Genomic DNA, 23050 nt, shown 5'->3' on the forward strand with positions numbered 1-23050 from the left:
AAAAATTAAAAAAATGTTTGTTCATTAGCAGTTTGCTATGTCATTGGATCTTTAAGAATTCATAAAAGGTCACTACACCATTTCATGGATGATGAAACTGAAGTCATAAAGAGGAATAATCTAATCATAGTACTTAAAAAGTGGCAGGTTGTATATAATGAGTCCATAGATTTTTTGAAATTGGTGGAGAATAGAGTTTTAAGTTTTCAGGAGAAACTTTTATACTCATGATGTGAAGGCCTTTTTTTTTTTTTTTAATAAAGTTTATTTTGAGACAAAGAGAGGCAGCACAAGTGGGGTAGGGGAAGAGAGAGAGGGAGAGATTGAGAATCCCAAGCAGGCTTCACACTGTCAGCGCAGAGCCTGATGCAGGGCTCAAACTCACAAAACTGTGAGGTCATAACCAAGAGTCAGACACTTAACCAACTGAGCCACCTGGGTAACCCGAACTGGAAGTCTTAATTACAAGTTTATTGGGAAATTCTTGGGTTATATTATGCCACATCTCACTTGATATCTCTTTATAATGAAAGTTATGTATTTAGAATGTGTATGCCTGTGGGTCTATCTGAAAGTCAGATGTCCAGGTGTGCACTGCAAACAATGACCGAACCCAGCATCCTATTTGAATGTTCTGTACCTGCAGCCCCCACTTCCTTAGTGCTGTTACATATACCACGCTCCCCTGAATATTGGCAGAAATGGCCCTGTCTGAAAACAATGTCCATAATGCTCTAGGAATCAGTGACCTTTGAGGATGTAGCTGTAGACTTTACCCAGGAAGAGTGGACCCTACTGGACTGGTCCCAGAGAAAACTCTTCAGAGATGTGATGCTGGAGAACATAAGTCATCTAGTCTCAGTTGGTGAGTCTCTTACTATTTATCATGTATGTATACGTTTATCCATTCACTCATTCATTCAACAGCCATGTAGAAGAGCTTCCTCATTTCTCACCACAGATTCTGTCTTGATTCTTTCTTAACTCTCACAACTACCTTACAGCAGTCTTCTTCACGTTTTACTTTAATTTGTCATCCCACTAGAATGTAATCTTCCTCACACAATTTCATGCCATTCTTGCTACTTAATCTCCAGAACACTCAAACAGTGGTGAGAACTCATTATTTTTGAATTGATAACTAAATGTATTGACTTTTTAAAAAAGAATTTTTTTCCTGTGGGGGCTGTGGTTAGATCAGACCACAGTATTAAAAAAAACAAAACAAAAAACTTTTCCACATAGAATCTAGATGTTTCTGGTGGAGTTATTATTTATTGGATTTGTTTGGGATACAGTATTTAAACACTGTGAGACCTTGTATCTTCTTACTGTATTAAAATATCGAAGATTGCACGGTTTGTCTTTGAACTTGGTTGGGTGTCAGTAATAGGTCCTTAATGTCTTTGGGAACAAGTGAAGAGTTAAGCTTTTGTTGGTGAAGGACTATCCATGTTGTTTCCAACATATTCTTCCCTGGGATGACTTTTAGAGGTTACCTTATTCTTTCTCATTAGTTGGCCCTATATTGATGATCATGTACTGTTTGGGGCACAAAACCCAAAATTTGATTATCTTTTTTCTACTAACAGGCAAACAACTCTACAAATTAGATACAATTTTCCACTTGGAACAAGGAGAGCAACTTTCCACAGAAGGGATAGGTTTGCTGCAATTCCAGAGTCTAGGTGAGCTACATGAAGAGCCTAGTCAGTGAGTGAGTAGGCCCTAAGAATCATGAAATGAAATTTAGTGACTTTTTTTTTAAGATAGACAATGTGATGGGGGAAATTTCTTCAGATGTTGACATTATACTTTATAGGTGTCAATTTCTATTCTGTCTTTGGCTTGGGGAGGGTAATAGTTATGTACTTACTGGTGACAATTCACAAAAATGTCCCTGTTTCTTTCTTCTATGAAGATTTTCCCTCTCTTTTCATTCCCAAATTGTCATCTCCATCTTATGTTTTTCATATTTCAGTCCTGAAAATGTCAACTGCTGATGTCCTATAATTGTTTCTTCTTAAAGTATTCCTTAATTTGGCATTTTTCCTTCCCATCTGTTAGTATTTGAAACCTATTCAAATGAGCATTTAGTGTCTTCAGCATTTTAATTCCCTCAGTGTCACTGTGGCAATTTTTTCCCCAATTTTTTCAGGTAGGGAAGATGATCTTAAAAAACAAGAAATAATATTCATGCAACATATCTACAAGAAGGACACGACATTAATCAGTGCAATGGTAAGCTTTAAGGGTGTGGACCTGTTCTTACAAATGATGTGGGTATTGAATAAGTAAGGAATTGGGCATAGTTACGCAACCATAATTGAGATTGGAATCAAGGGCTTTCATAGTAGGAAGTTTTGGTTAGTTTGATTTTTAGGGAAGAAATTAATCTGAGGTCAAAACCATACTTGAGTTCTTGTAAAGAGATAGCTGCATAATCATGACTTATACCTAACAGTTGAAATGTAATAATGATATCTGTGCATTTAGGATGCTACAGAAATCTCTTTGCTTGCTGGAATGTAATACCCTGTGTTTACGTAACTAATATAAAAAGTTTTGTAGGACTGTCACTGAATGATGACTGTAGAATTTATATGTAGATGAAATGAAGGAAGGAATAAATATGAGCAAATTTTTAACAGTCTCTCATTTCCTTTCAAAAACCAGAAATCTCACACCCAAGAAGATCCTTTTGAATGCAATGATTTGGGAGAAAATTTTACTGAAATATTAACGTGGACTCAATATGTGGTACCTAAAATGGGAAAGAATCCCTATATCGGCAACAAATGTGGACAAGACAGCAGTTATTTGACATCCATTAATATACATAAGCAGAGTCATGCTACAAGTAAACCATATGAATGTCATCAAGGTGGGAATGCCTTTATTCAAAGCTCTGCCCTTAGACAACCCAATAATACTCAAAATGGAGAGAAAACATTTGAATGTCATGAATGTGGGAAAGCTTTTGGAAAAAGTTCTAACCTTAGGCGACATGAGCTGATTCACACTGGAGTGAAACCACATGGATGTCATCTATGTGGGAAGGCCTTCACTCATTGTTCTGACCTTAGAAAACATGAGAGAATTCACACTGGAGAGAAATCATATGGATGTCATCTGTGTGGGAAAGCCTTCAGTAAGAGTTATAACCTTAGGCGACATGAGATGATTCACACTAGAAAAAAACCTCATGAATGTCATCTATGTGGGAAAGCCTTCACTCATTGTTCTGACCTTAACAAACATGAAAGAACTCACTTTGGAGAGAAACCATATGGATGCCATCTATGTGGGAAGACATTCAGTAAAACATCTTACCTTAGACAACATGAGCGAACTCATAATGGACAGAAACCGTATGAATGTCACCTCTGTGGGAAGGCATTCACTCATTGTTCTCACCTTAGAAAACATGAGAGAACTCACACTGGAGAGAAACCATATGAATGTCATCTATGTGGGAAAGCCTTCACTGAATCTTCTGTCCTTAGACGACATGAGAGAACCCACACTGGAGAGAAACCGTATGAATGTCATCTGTGTTGGAAAGCCTTCACTGACTCATCTGTCCTTAAACGACACGAGAGAACTCACACTGGGGAGAAACCATATGAATGTCACCTATGTGGGAAAGCTTTCAATCACTCTTCTGTCCTTAGACGACATGAGAGAACTCACACTGGTGAGAAACCATACGAATGCAATGTATGTGGGAAAGCCTTCAATAGAAGCTATAACTTTAGACTGCATAAGAGAATCCACACTGGAGAAAAACCATATAAATGTTATGTATGTGGGAAAGCCTTCAGTAAATATTTTAACCTTAGACAACACGAGAAAACACATGTAAAGGTAATAAATGCAGAAGATTCACCACCTATAGCTTCAAACTATAAACACACTTGAGGGCCCAAACACCTAAGAAACACTTTGTATTTCTTACGTATGGGAAAGTACGTTTGTATTTCTTACGTATGTACGTATGGGAGAGCCTTTATTCATCCTTATGACTTCACTCAACTGAAGTTAATCCAAAATGGGAGAGAATCCATATATGGGCCATCTGTATGACAAAGCCTTTAGATAATGGACTGACCTGGGAGTCAATATATGACCTGGGAGAATGTAAATGAAGTGAGTGTGGAAGAATTTTCATCCACAGTTCTGTTAAAGTGGAGAAGTCACATGTCAGAGATAAATCTGTGTCAGTAATCAATGTAGACATACTTTTCATTTATCCTTTAAATAAATTGCACAGGAAAGATTCTAGATCAGTAATCACTTTGTACTCATTCAATTGAGCAACACACTTGCATGCAGAAGAAAACTCAGTGATGTGTATCTGCTAAACCAAGAAATAAGTGGGAAAGAATCATTACTGGGAAGACGAGAATTTTGTTGCCAAAGGGTTTTGTTCAGTGAGAACTAGGACATGAAAGTGGCTGAAGACATTTTGGAGTATCCTATTTCCTGAGTGCCTCATATACTTACAATAATTTCTGTAGTGACAAAAAACACTGGCAAAGCTGAAAGCAGAAGCAAAGACAATCTGACCTTGCCTATATCCCCATCACAACAGCTACAAATCCACAAATCACCAAGAATGAGACCTGGGAGTCCCAGCACCTCCCACATGCAAATGCAGAAAGCTAGGAAAGTAGTTGGTGCTTCTCTACTGCCAGGATAACAAGAGAAGGCCAAGTCATTAGTACTCATTTGAACATGATTAGTAATCCTGCTTCACAAGTAGCAAAAAAGAGAATGTAGATGCTTATTATTAATTTATAATGTTATTATGAGGGAGTATGCAATTCCCTTTTCAATCCCCCACTTTATTTCTGTTCTTTGGTTTGAATATTATATATTATTGTTGTGTCCTCAAACTGACTTTTGTTTTCAGTGTGTAAAGTCTATTAAACTCCATTAATGTCGGAGGACATACTTTCTGAAACCTAGAACTACTAAATTTCTCCATCTTTTCATGTTTCTTATAACTTCTTTTTAGTGTAATATAAAATTTTCCTAAGTCCAATCTCAAGATACATGTGGGTTTGTTCATTTTGTCTGTTTTATTTTTCCATTACCTTTCCTGTTTTGCAATGGTCTGTTTTTTTGTTGTTTTTTTGTTTGTTTGATTGATTTCACACGTGGTCTTAAAAAAAGGAAGAGGCTGAAGTTGATATTGTTTTACCTAGAGAAGTTTATTATTCTCTTACATCATTTCTTCCAATCAGGAATTGAAATAGTCCTAAAAACGGGGCACCTGGGTGGCTCAGCTGGTTAAGCATGCAACTCAGTTTCAGCTCAGGTCATAATCTCAGTTTGTGAGTTTGAGCCCCACATCGGGCTTTGTGCTGACTGCATGGAGCCTGGTTGGATTCTCTCTCTTCTGCTTCTCCCCTATTCATGCTCGCTCTCTCGCTCTCTCCCAAAATAAACTTAAAAATTACACTCAGGTTAGGTTACAGCTTTGATTTTATTCAAACATCCATGCCTTTCAGGTCATTCTTCTAAACTTATTGAAGACACCTTCTTAAGTACTATAAACTGAGAAGCTAAAATGCTTTCTTTTCCTCTGTATCCCCACCTAAAAAATCTATGGGGAAAAGGATCCCAGTATTGGACATTCTCTATATTTCAATCAGCCTATGCCAGCCCACATGTTTACATATCGATCTACTTGTTATTCCCTGGTAGTGAACTTCTGCCTATGAGTTTCACTGTGTGTACTAAGCAAATTCACCCAGGTGTGGAAATCAGATGACCTCTTCTCTTCCTGGAATTGTGGTTCTTACAGCCCTCTCTGATTCCACAAATCTCTGAATTTGGAACAATATAACTTTTATTTGAATCTTTAATTTCCTCTTGTGTGTCTTGTCTCTCTACTCACACATCTTACCTGGAAGAAGAAGCCTCAATATTTTGCTTAAACAAAGTGAAACTAGCATTGTGGCATCAGGCCTGTGAAACTTACTGGGGCCGTGGTGAAGGGAAGGCCAGATCCTGACCAGTGAAAAACTAGAATCCAGGATCTGAATGGTTCAGAGCTGGGGAAACCTGTGTGCACTTGTGATGGGGGCTGTGAGTGGGAGGGTTGTTGAGTTTGGACACAACGTTGGGGACTGAGTTATGAAGATATGTGGTGGAAACCCTATAGGTTGGGGGATCAAAGATCCTAAACTCTCCACCAGGGGAAAGGACCAAGGCCACTTTGAGGCAACAATCCCAAGGTGAAAATGTGAGGTGATATGTGTTAGAGGAAGGAGGGGGAGGTACAGAAACACCTGAGAGTAGGCAAATGAGGCATGGACTGCTGACACTGGCCATTTGTTTCTCAAGACCCAGCACCACCTGACCCAAGTCTCACAGTCCCTGCCCCTTCCTGGGTGAGGAGGGATCTTTGGCCACACCCCTCTTTGACCAACACCACCTGCCCTACAGTTTCCTGCTGAGCTAGAAGCAGATTTCCTGGAGCAAAGGTGCCACTCTAGTGGGGTGGACCAGGTGCTCCTGTCTTTGAGATTCAAATCCTGCATCCATTGGCCCCCTCCCCACCCATTCTCCACATCTGGTTGCAGGGGTCCCTGCAGACATCACAGTCCATGTACCTGTCCATACCATCATCAGAGAGGCCCACATCATCCTGAGAGGCTCAGGATACTGGTCATTCTGCTGCCAGGTATGACTCATTTTGTTTCTGGTTAAGAAGTAATGGGAAGCTATCCCTGTCTGCACTTTCTCCCTTTCAGCTTTTCATGGACTCCTGTCCCAATCAATGTCAGGTCACAATTAAGGGAAGTGGATTATTGCCCTTCACCACCCATCAAACCTGTTGGCACTTAAGACCACCCCCCAGATGCCATGCCAACCCCAGCCTTAGGACTCTGCAGACCCCAGTCCTCTCCTGAGACCCCTTTTTTGTCTTGGGAGCTGCACCCGGCTGCTTCTTAGGCCCTCCCTTCAGTCTACCTTAAAGGAGGTCCCTGAGCCTTGGACAGGGGAGGTCACCAACCTCTCCTGACATCCCATGTCCTGTCCCAAACTTCACCTTCCTTGCTGTGCCTGGCATGGTGTGTTTACATTCCCAGTGTTTCACTGGAAAGTGAACTCTTCCCAGGAGGTGGGCATCTTTTGTACATCCATACAGATGTCTGAGTTGCATGTGAGGGTAAGGAAGAAAGAACATATCAAAGAGGGAAAACAAGTGAGACAGAATAAGTCCGAGAAAGTGAGGTGGAATGAAAGAGAGTAAAATAAAGGTTGGGTGGTAGGGGAGAGTGGGTCCAAAGAACTCATGAAGATATAATGGGAGCAAAATAAGTGATCTGGATGGGGCACCTGGGTGGCTCAGTCAGTTGGGTGTTCGACTTTGGCTCAGGTCATGATCTCGCAGTTCGTGGGTTCAAGCCCCACATAGGGCTCTGTGCTGACAGCAGAGCAACCTGGAGCCTGCTTTGGATTCTGTCTCCCTCTCTCTCTCTTTCCCTCCCCCACTCGTGCTCTGCCTCTCTCTCTCAAAAATAAATAAACATTAAAAAAAAAAAAGTGATAGGACAAGAATCAGTGGGATAAATGAAAAGAGATAAAAATGGGAAGAACAGAGATAGAAGAGGACGGAATAGAAGCAGGCCTTAAACAACAGCAGCACAGGGAACAAAGGGGGCGGATGCCATAATCATTACATTTTAAAAATTGTTCTAAATTACTTCTCCCTCAAAATTTATTGTGTCACATATGAAAAGCACTCAGTGTTTTTCAGTATAATATACTGGAAATATTCTTCAGTCCTTGTTAAACAATTTTGCATCATTTCAATATACAGGGTGTAAGGATATTAGATTTTTTATATAAATCAGTAAAACCTTCTTTAACCAGCTACTCTAATATTCAGCACCATCCTTCCTCTCCTTATGGGATCTTCGGACTTAATAAACAGTAAGCTCAACATTCAACATGATTAATAGATTGCATAAAGTCATTTCTGTAGTAGACTTTTCAGGGTTTCCTGGATCTTTTACTTATAATTTTATGCAAACATAAAAACTTTCCTTCGTACCCTATTTTTTTGCCTTCCTGTGAAAGGACTCCCTATTTTGTTGTTATGAAATATTACTTTCTGAGAAAACAGACTTCATCAATATGCCAGAATAATTTTCTATTGTCTTCCTCTTAAAGAACACTGATTGGACAATCATCCATGGATGAGAGGGCCTGTGTGGAAATCCAGGAGTCCAGCGGAGAAGCTCCAGCACACTGTTGGAGCAAGAAAAAAGAAGACTGGATGCATTAAAAAGGACAAGAGCCCAAAGTTTCACTTTATCACCCTTCCCCAGGATGGCACATCTCAGTGGCCAAGAGGCCATCCTGGCCCATGTCTTCTCCCATGGGGGAAAGGGACAGCATGTGAGTGACATGCTCCTCTAGCTGTGTGAGATGCTGCCAAAGAAACCCAGTTCTTTCTACAGTACTGGGATGTGCTGCATGACTTGGAACTGGGAAGCACCTGTGAGAAGAGCACATGGAGCTCTTTGAGGACCTCAAAGAGGTGTGGACCCTACTAACTCCATAGCAGACTCTATCAGGAAGCATGTCCATAAGCTGCCAGGGACACTGCACTTCTAGACACCCCAGTTGATATAAGAGTTCCCCCCAGTGCTCAGTACACATCTCCAAACCATGTGGTTAACTACCTTGAGTGCACTCCCAACTGTGTCCAGAGTGAGCACTTGCAGATAACTAGTGAGCAAGCAGACAAGACTGGCCCAACTCTATGGGGTTGTGAGTCAACACAAAACTGAAGCATTTAGCACCATACTAGGGAAAGCAACAGGGAGGCTCTCTGCACGTGACCTGGCTTTGCAGTATCAAGAGAAGGCATACAATCAGGAATTCCACCCCCGCTCCCACAACAGGGGACAAGAAATGCAGTGCAGGACTATACACAGAAAAGGTATGAGAAAGGATATAGCAAATACAAGATGTAAAAGAACATAAAAAATGAAGGAAACATGAAACTCCCAAAGTCACACAATAGTTTTCCAGCAACGACCACAAAGAAATGGAAATGTGCAAGTTTCCCATTAGAAGACTTCAAAACAGTTGTTTGAAGGAATCTCAGTGAGCTACAAGAAAACACAGAAGAATTCAACAGAATGAAGAAATCAGTACATGAACAAATTGGGAAGTTAAAGTGATAGAAATTTTAAGAACTAAACAAACGTTGGAGAAGAATACAATAAACGAAATAAAAAATGCAATGGGGTACAGCAATAACAGACTGGATCAAGCAAAAGAAAGAATCTGTGAGTAGAAGAGAGGTCATTTGAAATCACCCAATGAGAGGAGACCAAACAAAAATAATGAAAAAGAGTAAAGAAAGAATATATTAACACAGGGTACCATTAAGACTTTATGTAAGTCCCACAGTAAGAGTTGGAGAAAGTGGCACACAGCTTATTTAAGAAAATAATGACAGAGAATTTCCCAAATCTAGGGAGAGAATAGGACATCCAAGTTCATGAAGCTCATAAATCCCTAAAAAAAAAAAAAAAATTCTAACCAAAGAAATTTCTAAGACCTCCTATAGTAAGACACCAAACATCAAAGGCAAAGAGAGAATATTGAAGGCAGCAAGAAAAGAAGTTTATCACTGAATGGGGCAGCCCCTGCCCCAGCAAGACTGTGAGAGTTTCTCAGCAGAAACCTTGTAGGCCAGGAGGGGGTAGACTAACATACTCAAAGTACTGAGGGGAAAAAAACCTGCCAAACTTAACATTTCACCTAGCAAAGGTCTCTTTCTAAATGAAGGAGAGAGAAAGACATTCCCAGATATACAAAGGCTGAGGCAATGCATCACCCATGAACTTCCCTACAAGAAACGCTGAAGGGAGTTGAAACGGAAAGGACACTAGTAACAAAAAACAAACAAGCAAAAAAGCACATAATGTAGTTAAATGCAGAATTCTACAATACAGAATTCTAACTGTATACAGTTATACAGTGACTCACTAACCACTTACTTCCAGCATACAGGTTAAAGGACAAAAGTTCTGAAAATAACAATAGCTACCATAACTTTTTAAGGACACACAATATGAAAAGAAATTATGATACTGAAAACAAAACATGAGGGGGGAAGTTGCTTATCAGCTTACATTAGACTTACATCTAAATGATGTTTTATGTAAGTCTTACAGTAACCACACAGCAACAAAAAATACACAAGATAAAAAGGCAGGAATCAAAGCATACCACTACAGAAAATCATCAGTACACAAAGACAGGAAGAAAGGAACAAGAGAACTGCAGAACATCCAGAAAAGATCTAATAAGATGCCATTAGTAAACCTTGCCTATAATAATTATTTAAAATGTGAGTGGATTAAATTCTACAATAAAAAGGCATATACTGGCTGACTGGATTAAAAACAATTCCCAGGGGCGCCTGGGTGGCCCAGTCGGTTAACCATCTGACTCTTGGTTTGGGCTCAGGTCACGAGTTCATCGGATGGAGCCCCACACTGGGCTATGTGCTGACAGCATGGAGCCTGTTGGGATTCTTTCTCCCTCTCTCTCTGCCCCTCCTCCACTCGTGCTCACACACACTCTTTCAAAATAAACATTAAAAAAAATATCCAAATATATGCTACCTACAAAAGATTCACTTCAGTTTTAAAGACACACACAGACTCAAAGTGGTGAAACAGAAAAACATAGTACATGTCAATGGAAATCCTGAGAGAGCAGAGGTAGCTATACTTTTATCAGATAAAACGGACTTTAACTCAAAAGCTGTAACAAGAAACAAGACTATTATGTGTCGACACAGAGATGAGTTCATCAAGAAAATATAACGTGTAAGTATATTACATGATATAATACTCAGACTAAAATCAACAGAATATTTTTATAATAACAGAACAGGGGAAGATAAAGGTGATAACATGAAGATTTATATTTCAATGTACAAAAATTATAACTAAAATAGATCAAAGTGCACATTTGTGTAAATGACTGTGTGCGTGATAAAACTACAGAATATGAAATATGTAAAATTACATGAAAAATGAGCCAAGGAGGAAAACTAATTGACAGGGACATGTCTATGAAACACAACTGTATTAGCAACATTTATTTAGTAATCAGTGAGATATAAATAAGACCCATATTTTTCCTTATATACATAAAAATAAAGAATGTAATATTGAGTCCTGTTTACAGTTGAGTAAAAAGCTCACATTGTGGTTGTTAACAACATCACTGCAACTCTAAGCAGGGGCGATCTTGCCAGAATCTATCAAAACATGAATGCACCGTACTTCAAAACCAGCTTGCCCAAAGCATAGAAGCATGCACACATCTTCAGAGAAGTCATCATGCTCAGAGGCAACAACTAGAAGATCCTTTACAAATCCACGAATGTCTCTTTGGAATGTAGGTGTTGTGAGCTATTTTTTAAAAACACCTACTCTAAGACATTTAAGTTGATTCCATTTTTTTTTTTAAACATTTATTTATTTTTGAGACAGAGAGAGACAGAGCATGAACGGGGGAGGGGCAGAGACAGAGGGAGACACAGAATCTGAAGCAGGCTCCAGGCTCCGAGCCATCAGCCCAGAGCCCGACACGGGGCTCGAACTCACGGACCGTGAGATCGTGACCTGAGCCGAAGTTGGACGCTTAACCGACTGAACCACCCAGGCGCCCCAAGTTGATTCCATTTTTAAAAAGAAATTGTGGAATAAAACCCATCCCATCATGTGGATTAAATGCAACCTTGATTTTCATAGTCAGTTTCTACATTCTCCCAATTCATTCCAAATAATTACTATTTTGAGGCTACACCCACAGACTCACTTTGCTAACGTTGGAATGCATTATAAAGTCAAGGAGCTCAGGTTTTCCATTATCAATCTTATTTTTTTAGGATTCTCCAGCAATTCCTGCACATTAATAAACAACTTATCTGTGCAGTTTCTTTAATCCTTATTCGTAGATATATCCTGAAGCCCTTCCATTGATTCACCCTCAAATGGAGATACTTTCCAAAGTTTGATGTCAATGGTTCATAGTGAGATGGAATCTATCTGGAGATGGAAGAGGGCTCAGAAAACACCATGAATGATTGAAAGCAAATGTTGTTAGGTAGGATACCTGAGAATTGAAGATTAGTAGGTCCTAAAAAACATTTCAGGAGGGAGAGAACATATCAACAGAGAATATATTTTTTTCCTAAGAAAGAGGCATTCTTGACTCCTGCTCATCTTCCTTCTTGTCTGAGCTTCCTTCTCAGGCAAGATCACTATTAACTCATTACTGAGTGTTGAGACTATGCCTTTAAGGTCTTGGAATCAATATGCCCCTTCTTGTGCCTCAAGCACACACATACGGAGGAATTCACCATCGGATATGCAGTCCTCTGCTTTCCACTGAAACACTGGGACATCCTCCACAGGAACTCCTATGTGGACAGTAATCTTCAACATGGAGAACTAAAGCTGGTTGTTTCTGTTCATTTGTTCAGAAAGGCTTCCTACCCTAGTTAAATCCACATGTCACTTGGCAACAGTAAGTACATGATAGGAACTGACTTGCACATGAAATCAGACACTAAAGACACTTCTAATACATGCTGAGCTTAGGATCTCCAGGTGAGGACGGGCAGAGATTTTAATTTCTCCATTTCAGGGCTTCCAAGTGTCCCACCCATTCCAGGCTCTTCAATCCCTTTCAGCACTCTTCTTTTCCTTGCCCAAGCCCAGTTCACATTGCCAGATGCCCCTCTCCTTGGGACAGACACTTGGATTCTGTGCTTAAACAGTCTTGGTCCTCTCCTACCCAACTGCCTTGGAACCTTGTTCACAGGTGTTGGGACATGCAAGGAGGTCAGTAGAAGCCAGCAGAATGCAACCAGCACTACCCTAACAGGAATAATGTGACCTGAATGCCACGGGGACAGGCTCTCTCTTCTCACCCCTACTTCCAAAGATTACTCCTTACTCTTACTCCTCAGCAAAAGCAACTTCTCTTTCATGGTTTTAATCATAATGATCTCAAGTATTTCTTTTTTCTAAAACAACATATTAAAGCATCGGAACATATGAAGTTAAAAACTAATTCTTAGCATTGGAAATCATAAAGGATAGCCACCAAAGTAAATAGCTCTACAAGAGGTATTCTTGAACAGATGGGCTTTGATAGAACAAAACATAGGTATAATTGAGACCATCCTTTACATTTGCTGAGAAAGGATAAAGGGAGCATATACTTAGTTGAAAACTTTAATTCACAGCCCACAAATTTAAGAGATCACATAAAGGGGGGAAGGAGTTAAGCTGGTGGAGAAGTAGGGAGACCCTGGGTTTTCCTCATCCCTCAAACACAGTTCTGTTGAGGTCTGATCACTTGGACCACCCAGTAAATACATTTGCAGTCTGGCTTATCTCCATAGTTGAGGGAGATGGCATGGCACATGTGAAGTGCATAGATGGGAATTGGGGGAGAGAAAACCTGCGGTGTCACAGAGGGAGGGAACACTCTGTAAGGAGAGACAAAAGGGACAGAAAGAGAGAGGGGCTAAAAAGTGCAGTATCAAGTTAGCACAAGAAGGAAACCTCTCTGGACCATGGAATGGGGAGCAAAAAGTGCTGAGCATCCCAGGTTTTTTTTTTTTCCAAACTGTGCTTGGAGCTCAAACTCGAAGGTTTTGGAAGTGAGCAACATTCTCCAGAGCATAGCTGTGCTGTGCACTCCTGCAGAGAAGGGAGCTGGCTCCAGAGCATATAGCATGGTGTAGAGATATCCAGGTGTACACTAGGAGAACATGGTCCCCTTCCTGGAGTATTTTGGGAAGAGGGTTTTTTGCCTCCCTAAGGAAAAAAGACCCTGCAGGTGCCAGCCAAAGGCCTTTCATCAAGCATCATGGAGAGGCTCTAATGTGGAGGAGGGGAGTGGATCCACGCAAGTGCCAGGTCCTTTAAGACTGGGTTTTGAAACCCAGCCATACACCAAAGAAAAAGATGGAGCACAGTTGTGGCACAAGAACAAACAATCCTAAAATTTGTATGCAACCAGGAAAGACCCCAAATAGCCAAAGTAATGTGGAAAAAGAAAACCAAAGCTGGAGGTACCACAATTCTGGACTTCAAGCTATGTTACAAAGCTGTAGTCATCAAGACTGAATGAAACTGGTGCAAAAACAGACACATGGATCAATGGAACAGAATAGAGAACCCACAAATGGACCTACAGCTATATGGTCAACTATCATCAATAAAGCAGGAAAGAATATGGGGCGCCTGGGTGGCGCAGTCGGTTAAACGTCCGACTTCAGCCAGGTCACGATCTCACCGTCTGTGAGTTCGAGCCCCGCGTCGGGCTCTGGGCTGATGGCTCGGAGCCTGGAGCCTGTTTCCGATTCTGTGTCTCCCTCTCTCTCTGCCCCTCCCCCGTTCATGCTGTGTCTCTCTCTGTCCCCCAAAAAAATAAATAAACGTTGAAAAAAAAATTAAAAAAAAAAAAGGCAGGAAAGAATAAAAAAAGACAATTTCTTCAGCAAATGGTGTTGGGAAGATTGGACAGCAACATGCAGAAGAATGAAACTGGACCACTTTCTTACACCATACACAAAAACAAATTCAAAATGGATGACAGACCTAACTGTGAGACAGGAAAACATCAAAATTCTAGAGGAGAAAACAGGCAGCAACCTCTTTGACCTCAGCCCCAGCAATTTCTTTCCTAGACATGTCTCTGGAGACAAAGGAAACAAAAGCAAAAATGAACTATAGGGACCTCAACAAGATCAAAATCTTCTGCACAGCAAAGGAAACAATCAGCAAAACTAGAAGGCAACCAACGGAATGGGAGAAGATATTTGCAAATGAGTTAGTATCCAAATCTAGAAAGAACATATCGGGGCGCCTGGGTGGCTCAGTCGGTTAAGCGTCCGACTTCGGCTCAGGTCGTGATCTCGTGGTCCGTGAGTTCGAGGCCCGCGCCAGGCTCTGTGCTGACAGCTCAGAGCCTGGAGCCTGTTTCAGATTCTGTGTCTCCCTCTCTCTGACCCTCCCCCGTTCATGCTCTTTCTCTCTCTGTCTCAAAAATAAATAAAAACTTAAAAAAAAAATTTAGAACATATCAAACACAACACCTCCAAAACAAATAATCCAGTTAAAAATGGGCAGAAGACATGAATAGACATTTCTCCAAAGAAGACATACAGCTGGCCAACAGACACATGAAAAGATGCTCAATATCACTCATTATCAGGAAAATACGAATCAAAACCACAGTGATACCACCTCACACGTATCAGAATGGCTACATTAACAGTTCAAGAAACCACAAAAGTTGGTTAGAATGTGGAGAAAGGGGAACACTTTTGCACCTTTGGTAGGAATGCAAACTGGTGCAGCCACTCTGGAGAACGATATGGAGGTTCCGCACAAAATTAAAATAGAACTACCTTATGACCCACCAATTGCACTACTCGATACTTATCCAAAGGATACAAAAATGCTGATTTGAAGGGGCACATGCACCCCAAAGTTTATAGCAGTCCTAACAGCAATAGCCAAAGTATGGAAAGAGACATATGTCCATCAACTGACAAATGGATAAAGAAGATGTGGTAGATACATACAATGGAATACTGCTCAGCCATCAAAAAGAATCTTGCCATTTGCAACAATGTGGATGGAGCTAGAATGTATTATGCAAAGGGAAATAAGTCAAAGAAAGACAAATATTATATGACTCCACTCACATGTGGAATTTAAGAAACAAAACAGGTGTGGGGCGCCTGGGTGGCTCAGTCGGTTGAGCGCCGACTTCGGCTCAGGTCACGATCTCGCGGTCCGTGAGTTCGAGCCCCGCATCGGGCCCCTGTGCTGACAGCTCAGAGCCCGGAGCCTGTTTCAGATTCTGTGTCTCCCTCTCACTGACCCTCCCCCGTTCATGCTCTGTCTCTCTCTGTCTCAAAAATAAATAAATAAACGTTAAAAAAAATTTAAAAAAAAAAAAAAAAAAAAAAAAAAAAAAAAAAAAAAAAAAAAAAAAGAAACAAAACAGGTGAACATAGAAAAAGAAAGGAAAAATAAGATAAAAACAGAGAGGGAGGCAACCATAAGAAACTCCTAAATTAAAAGAACAAACTGAAGTCTGCTGGAGGGGAGGTGGGAGGAGGGATGGGATACATGGATGGGCATTAAGGAGGACAATTGTTGGGATGAGCACTGGGTGTTATATGTAAGAGAGTAATCAATGGATTCTACTCCTGAAGCCAAGGCTACAATGTATGTTAATGAACTTGAATTTAAATCAATATATATATTTTTAAAAAGGTCACATGAAGGAAATTTATTATACAAGCTGGTTAAACAGAATTTTGACTGTTTATACAAAAATAAAAACTAGGGGCACCTGGCTGGCCGCGTCAGTTATGCTTCCAACTCTTGATTTCAGCTCAGGTCACAACCTCCCCATCGTGGGATGAAGCCTCAATTCGGGCTCTGCACTGAGCCTGGAACCTGCTTGAGATTCTCTCTCTCCCTCTCTCTCTGCCTGTCCCTTGTTCACGAAAGCGCGCTCTCTCACACAAAAATAAATAAAGCTAAAAATATAAAAGCCACTATCCTGAACACATGCACATTGAAACAGTGTAAAATTAAGTCCCAAAGAATATTTTCACCATAAAGAGCAGGTAACTGTTGACGCCTCATACCTGAGTATGACACAGTCAATGTGGAAGGTAAAAAACTGTAAAGATGTTGGTACCTATCTTCCTTTCCTTCCGTCTCCCCTTCTCCTAGTCTCCCCACTCCGTGACTACACTAACGCCCTTTCCTTCTGTTCTCACTGAACCCACTGCTTCTTGCTCACTTCACCTGTCCTTTGCTATCCAAGTGTGCTGTCAAGACCAGGGGACCGGCATGCTCTGCAACCTGTCACCCCTCATTACCCCCACGCCGTCCACCCTCCCTTCCCCGTGCACACCACCGCGTTGACAGGGACCCTTCACACCTCTTCGCCCCGTCCCCGGCCCAGACCCCGCGCGCGCCCACACCTATGTGCACAGGGACCTGTCCCCCCTCTTCACCCCTTCTCCCACCGGGTCTCCCCCACCCACCGACACCCACATTCACAGGGACCCGTCACCCTTCATCACCCCCGCCCCCGCCCGGTTCCCCGCCCTCAGGTTCACAGGGGCCCATCACCCCTCCTCACCCCCTCCCCCATCCACCCTCCCTTTCCAGCGCGCGCCACCACACTCACAGGGACGGTCACCCCTCTATACCCCCTCCCCCGCCCGGTCCCCTCAGTCCCGCTCCCACCCCCGCGTTCATAGGGACACAATCAAGACAGTCCCCCGAGGGGAGTGTTCCCGGCCGGAACGTAAACACACCCTAGCAGGCATAAGCAGCGGCAAGGCATCCGGGACCCTCGCCTCTCCCAGCCCAGGACTCAGGGGGGATGGGGCCGCGAAGCGCGGAGCTCAGCCAGAGGCTACGAGCTCACACTCGCGAGCAGGCGCGGTCTTGCCAGAGAGCGCCTCCGGGTCGCGGGGTCGCGGGGTCGCGGGGTCGCGGGGTCGCGGGGTCGCGGGGTCGCGGGGTCGCGGGGTCTTGGTGAGCTGAGGGGGCGGGGCCAGTGTGTGCGGTCTGGGCACTTCCTTCCGCTCCGGGCGCGGCGTTTCCGGTCCGGTCCGTCCCGTCCGGTCCTGTCCCGCGCGGGGAGTCTCAGGGCGTCCACGCAGGTGTGGCGGGCCGCTTCTGTTCTGCAAGTTAAGTACTTGAGCTACTTTCAAGTCAAAGCATGCAGTTGGGAGGACACGTGATAAGGGCTGAGATGTTTCTTTCTCAACCGTTTGGAAAGGGCTTATGTCACAAACTGCTTTTTCTAAGTGTTTGCTGCGAGTGGGTTGAGAGCAGCTGGGTTTGGTAGCCGGGGACCCTGATGGGCGGGGGCGTCGAGCGGATGAGAGAAGGGGGGCTGTGGGGACCGGGGACCCGGGAGGGAGGGGGCGTCGAGCGGATGAGAGAAGGGGGGCTGTGGGGGCCAGGACCCTGGTGGGTGGGGACGTGGAGCAGGAGAAGCAGGGGTTCTGTGGTGGCTCGGGACCCCGGTGGACAGGGGCATCCAGCAGGAAGAGCGTAAAGGGCTGTCGGTTGTGGCCTGGGCCACGGGGGCACCACGGGTAGAACAGGGGGACATTGGTGGCCACAGCCAGTGGGCGAGGGGATGGAGCAGGTAGAGCGGGGGTGGGGGGGGGAAGCCAGCTTGTGAGCACACCCGCCCCTCCCCACTCCCCCCCCAACAACCCTCCCGGCAGCCCAGGCTGAGAGACTGTGGAACCAGACTCCATGTCCACGCAGGAGGCAGAGGCACTGCCCGGGGCTCCTACATGGCCTGGAACTCCTTTCTTCTTTACATTTGCTTTATCCTGTTTAGAATTTGTACAGGTGATGGGGTGCTTGGGTGGCTCAGTTGGTTAAGCTTCAGCCTCTTGATTTCAGCTGATAATCATGATGTCTCCGTTTGTGGGTTGGATACCCTCATGGAGCTCTGTGCTGATAGTGCGGAGTCTGGTTGAGATTCTCTCTCTCTCTCTCTCTCTCTCTCTCTCTCTCTCTCTCTCCCTCCCCCCCCTCTCCCCCCCCATCCTCCTCTCCTTCTCCCTCTCCCCCTGCCCCACTTGTGTGTGCACACACATAGCTCGCTCTATCGCTCTCAAAAATACACTTAAAAAAAAGAAAAAATGTATTGAAGAAGAACTTGTACAGATGACTTATGAATTCTAAATGAGGAATGATGATGGCATTCGACAATTTGCTTGAACCGTTCTAAAGTATTTTAATCTTTTCATATGTTTGCTCCCATTATTATAATTTGAAATATATGAGATATTTATGATTTTTTTCTCTATTTCTGAATATTGTGTGTCTCGTATGGAGACATTTAAACTATGTATTTTTCAGGAAATAAGTCACTCTGTTGTTAACTAAGGAAACATTACTTTTCAGTAGTTCCAGGCATAGTCGTTATGGATGTCTGTTCTTTTACATGAGCATTTCAAGGTTTTTTTGTTTTTTGTTTTTAAATTTTTTTCAATGTTTATTCATTTCTGAGACAGAGAGAGACAGAGCATGAGTGGGGGAGGGGCAGAGAGAGAGGGAGACACAGAATCCAAAGCAGGCTCCAGGCTCTGAGCTGTCAGCACAGAGCCGGATGCGGGGCTCGAACCTATGAGTCGTGAGATCATGACCTGAGCTGAAGTCAGACGCTTAACCGACTGAGCCAACCAGACCCTAAAATGCTTTAACTCCAGTGGTCGTTAAAAGATTCCAGAAGGGAGAGGAATTTCCTGTGCTTTTCCAGGCCCTTTCATTATTGCCCGAAATGAAGAGCCATGCTACTTTGTTTTTGCGAAAAGCTGCCAAACAGTAAAGAGGCAGGATTTAGACGACGAGAGCACAGTCCAGCACGAAAAATAAACAGCCCGTGACCCAAGCAACGTGGGGACTGGACCATTGCATGGGTTACAGTGGATTTGGGGCTGGTCCAGCCTTGGGTTTCTTTCCTTTGCCCGTGTTTTTCACGGACGTTTTCTTGCTCTACAGGAGGCAGCCTGCACTTGATGGACAAAATTCCCGTCCAAAGACCAAAGCACCTTTGAGGTAAGTGCTAGACAGGAAGGAAGGAGAAGTTACTTGCTCTTCAGAAGGAAATCCTTGTCATCCAGAGCCATACAACTTTTCTTGATGCTCGTTAGGGATTTTCCAAAGTTAGAAAATACAGACAGCATGCGTGTGCTGCAGTATTTTCACCACCAAGTCCAGTGGCTCTCACATTTTGCTGCCCGTAACCATCATGTGGAGACTTCAAACCTCAAGGCCCAGGCCTCAAAACAAACCAACAAACCAACCAACAACAAATGATTGGTATCTTTAGGGCAGTGCCTAGGGAACAAAAAGTTTTAAAACCCAACAACTGTTTGCAATTTGAGAAAAACTGCCAGTCGGTTTGCACACAGTGCTTTTCACAATTTAATATACGGAAGATCCACTTAGGGGTATTGTTTATATGCGTATCTTGATGCATTGGGGCTGAATTGTGCCTAAGGTTTAGTGTTTTTAATAAGACACAGGTCCTGCCAAGCTCCTTTTTATTCTCAGATAAATAAACTTTGATGAATGAAACTGATTTACAAAATGATCTCCAATGCTTCAAAGTTAAAATACTTGTACAGTGTATCATATTTGTAAGAATTTTATTGATAGTGAGATAACTTTTAAAAGACACAGTTTCAATGGTGGTTAATAATCAAAATGTACCAGACAGTAGAGTATTCCCCACCATGGTTTCCACTGAAACACTTCAGCAGAGTCAAAAACTCTTGTCTCTGGAGAGGACACTGCTGAAAAGATGCACACCGTATAGATGGGTCCTTTTCCCAGATTGTATCAAAATTTAATCATTTGCAGACCACATGCAGGTGAATTTCATAGTATTCTCTTTACATTACAGTTTAAAACCTACTCACACAACTTGACTCATTTTTTTTGTTTGTTTTTTTTTTTAATTTATTTTTGGGACAGAGAGAGACAGAGCATGAACGGGGGAGGGGCAGAGAGAGAGGGAGACAGAATCGGTAACAGGCTCCAGGCTCTGAGCCATCAGCCCAGAGCCCGATGCGGGGCTCGAACCCACGGACCGCGAGATCGTGACCTGGCTGAAGTCGGACGCTTAACCGACTGCGCCACCCAGGCGCCCCTTGACTCATTTTTAATAAAATTCATTAATTTAAAAATAATTTATATGCCAGTTTAATAAGTTCCATTTACATACATACAATTTAAGTTTACGTGACTAAATATGCAGTGTCTGTGTGTGTGTGTCCCCCAAGCATTATCTGCAGTATTCCGCCATTGGCACACATACCGCAGCTGAGGAAGCACTGAACAACCAGAAACAGCTGTTCGTATATCTTCCTCCTGTCAACTCGCTCACAGTCCCCTCAAGTCACTCGCTCCCAGTCCTTCTCAGAGAGGAGACCAGAGGTCTTCACAGAGGACCCTCGAGGGGACAGAGGGACAGTGTCTGCAAACAAGAAACTGAGGGCTCCTGCTTCCGAGGAGGATGGAATGAGAGCCGCCATTGAATCTGGAGCTCCATTAACCATTGTCTTATCCAGTGCAGACCATCCTGAGGGACGGCCAAGAACATGGCTGGGTGGTGAAGGAGGAGGAGGCACGGTACAGGTATAGGCAGCATTCAAGGGGAGGCCTTGTTGCCTGGAGGCCAGAGGTCAGTGGTCAGGACCTGGGCTGGTGTCTTCCTGGTCATGTGGGGTGTTGCTTTTGGTCCAAGTCCATTTGTAGTGGACAGAAACTGGAGAGTCTGGACAGCCTCCGGATCAGGTCTCTGAGTGCTCTCCTGGGTGATCTGGCATGGAATGTGTCTTAGTTTATTTGGGGGCTTAAGGCGCGTCTGGACGGGCATCTGGTCAAATCTCTTGCCGGATGCCTCGAGGCTGAGCTTAGAGTCCTGGCCCCGTATACATGCAGCAGGATGTGAGTTCAGTGTTGAGGGCATATTACGACACTTGATTTGTGTCTGTTGGGTTAGGACTGGCTCAGGCTATGTGGTTTAGAGGCAGCCAGGGGAACGTCACGGGAGTAAACTTGAGGCCTGTTGTGTGTCAGCATGACGATGAGGGCAGGATCCTGGCCAAAGTGCTTGGATGCTGGCAGAAGGGCATCAGTGACAGCCACTTCCTGTCTTATTGTTTTGTCCCTGAAGTGAGGTGAAGCTCAGTTCAGGTTTTTTGATGGGAGACCCTGTAGGGCGCATGGGTCTCATACCAGGTTTCTTTCCCGGCAGCTGACTTGTGAGAATAGGGCCCAGGGTAGATGTCTTCTTGGTTGCGTAGACAAGCACAGGCCTGTTTGGATGCTGTGGGAGAAGACCCCACACGTACACACAAACGTGTATGTACCTACGTATGTGTGTACGTATGTGTGTACGCACACACAGTCGACCCTTGAACAACACAGGTTTGAATTGCATGGGACCACTTATTCGTGGCTTTTTTTCAATACAGTAAAACGTTGTAAATGTATTTTCCTTATGTTTTCTCAATATCAATTTCTTTTCTCTAGCTTACTTCGTTGTAAAAATACAGTGTGTAACACACATGCCCTACAAATACGTGATCACTGACCGATTATGTTATCGGGAAGGCTTCCAGGCAACACTAGGCTATTAGTAGCTCAGTTTTGGGGAAGTCAAAAGTTCTACTCGGATTTCCAACTGGTGGTCTATGTGTTAATTAGCTTGACTGTGGGAATCCATCACAGTATATATGTATGTATATCAAAGAATCATGTTGTAGATAGATTTTAACATGATATGGGGGAACTTGGCCAGGGTGTGCCCTTTCACTGCGCATTTACGTGGGGATCCTGGGCTTGTGGCCTGGGAAGAAGCGGTGCTCCATGAGAGGGACCCTGCAGGGAAGTGGGCTGGTTATGGGCAGAATGTGTCCTGGTCTTGTCCATGTCTGTAGGCTCTGTAGAGAATATCTGGACTGCCTAGTATCAGTAGTCTGGTTTACTGTCCATTTCTGTTCCTTAGCACGTTTGCTACCGGTTTATGAATATTATTATTAACCATAACAACTTCCCCCTTGTTTACTTTTATATTGTCTCTTTCTGTGTCATTATTTTATCCTCTTTATTATTTTCTTACTTCTGTATTACAGCGTTTGTATTTTTTTTTTTTCTTCCTCCCTGAGAAGGAAACCGACATGACGGATCTGAGTCTTGCCTGTATTCAGCCGTGTGCATGTCAGTCTCTAAATGGACGCCTAAGCACTGATTTAGTTGAGTCCTATGTCTTCCCTCTCGTCTCCTCAAATCCTGTGCCTGCCGGCCGTGTGTGCCCTCCGGGGCCTCCACCCCATGTGCCCGCAGCCCAAATCTGTTCTCCAGGATCGCCACGCCATGTCCTCCTCTGTGTATTTACAACCCCTGTG

General features: G+C 43.3%; 1 protein-coding gene and 3 long non-coding RNA genes across 8 annotated transcripts in view; 3 read left to right on the forward strand and 1 right to left on the reverse strand.

Annotated features, from left to right (window-relative positions):
• Positions 1 to 3951, forward strand: part of LOC147581401 (uncharacterized) — a 15063-nt gene extending 11112 nt beyond the window's left edge. For all 4 annotated transcript variants that reach the window (XM_086703008.1, XM_086703007.1, XM_086703010.1 and 1 more), the window contains 4 exons: positions 739 to 865; positions 1593 to 1688; positions 2159 to 2241; positions 2677 to 3951. In XM_086703008.1, the coding sequence (XP_086559134.1) occupies positions 739 to 865; positions 1593 to 1688; positions 2159 to 2241; positions 2677 to 3921 (1551 nt within the window). In that variant the 3' untranslated portion in view covers positions 3922 to 3951. The remainder of the gene's footprint in view (positions 1 to 738; positions 866 to 1592; positions 1689 to 2158; positions 2242 to 2676) is intronic.
• LOC147581402 (uncharacterized) overlaps positions 1 to 17726 on the reverse strand; it is an 18804-nt gene extending 1078 nt beyond the window's left edge. The window contains exons 1-2 of one of the 2 annotated variants that reach the window (XR_015249881.1): positions 17420 to 17726; positions 8072 to 8268 (exon numbers count right to left, since the gene is read on the reverse strand). This is a non-coding gene — a long non-coding RNA (uncharacterized LOC147581402). Of the gene's footprint in view, positions 1 to 7717; positions 8269 to 17419 lie in introns of those variants that run through there. The other variant, XR_015249880.1, reaches the window with a different exon arrangement.
• LOC147581403 (uncharacterized) lies at positions 14545 to 16453 on the forward strand. The gene is made up of 2 exons (XR_015249884.1): positions 14545 to 15806; positions 16087 to 16453. It is a non-coding gene; the product is annotated as an uncharacterized LOC147581403 (long non-coding RNA).
• A 1901-nt stretch (positions 17727 to 19627) lies between the features above and the next one.
• On the forward strand, positions 19628 to 22771 carry LOC147581404 (uncharacterized). The gene is made up of 2 exons (XR_015249878.1): positions 19628 to 19691; positions 20921 to 22771. It is a non-coding gene; the product is annotated as an uncharacterized LOC147581404 (long non-coding RNA).
• Positions 22772 to 23050: the final 279 nt, after the last annotated feature.

The sequence above is a fragment of the Puma concolor genome, chromosome B1 (assembly GCF_028749965.1).
Source record: "Puma concolor isolate L17-30 chromosome B1, mPumCon1.1.hap2, whole genome shotgun sequence".
In the NCBI taxonomy this organism is placed as follows: domain Eukaryota; kingdom Metazoa; phylum Chordata; class Mammalia; order Carnivora; family Felidae; genus Puma; species Puma concolor.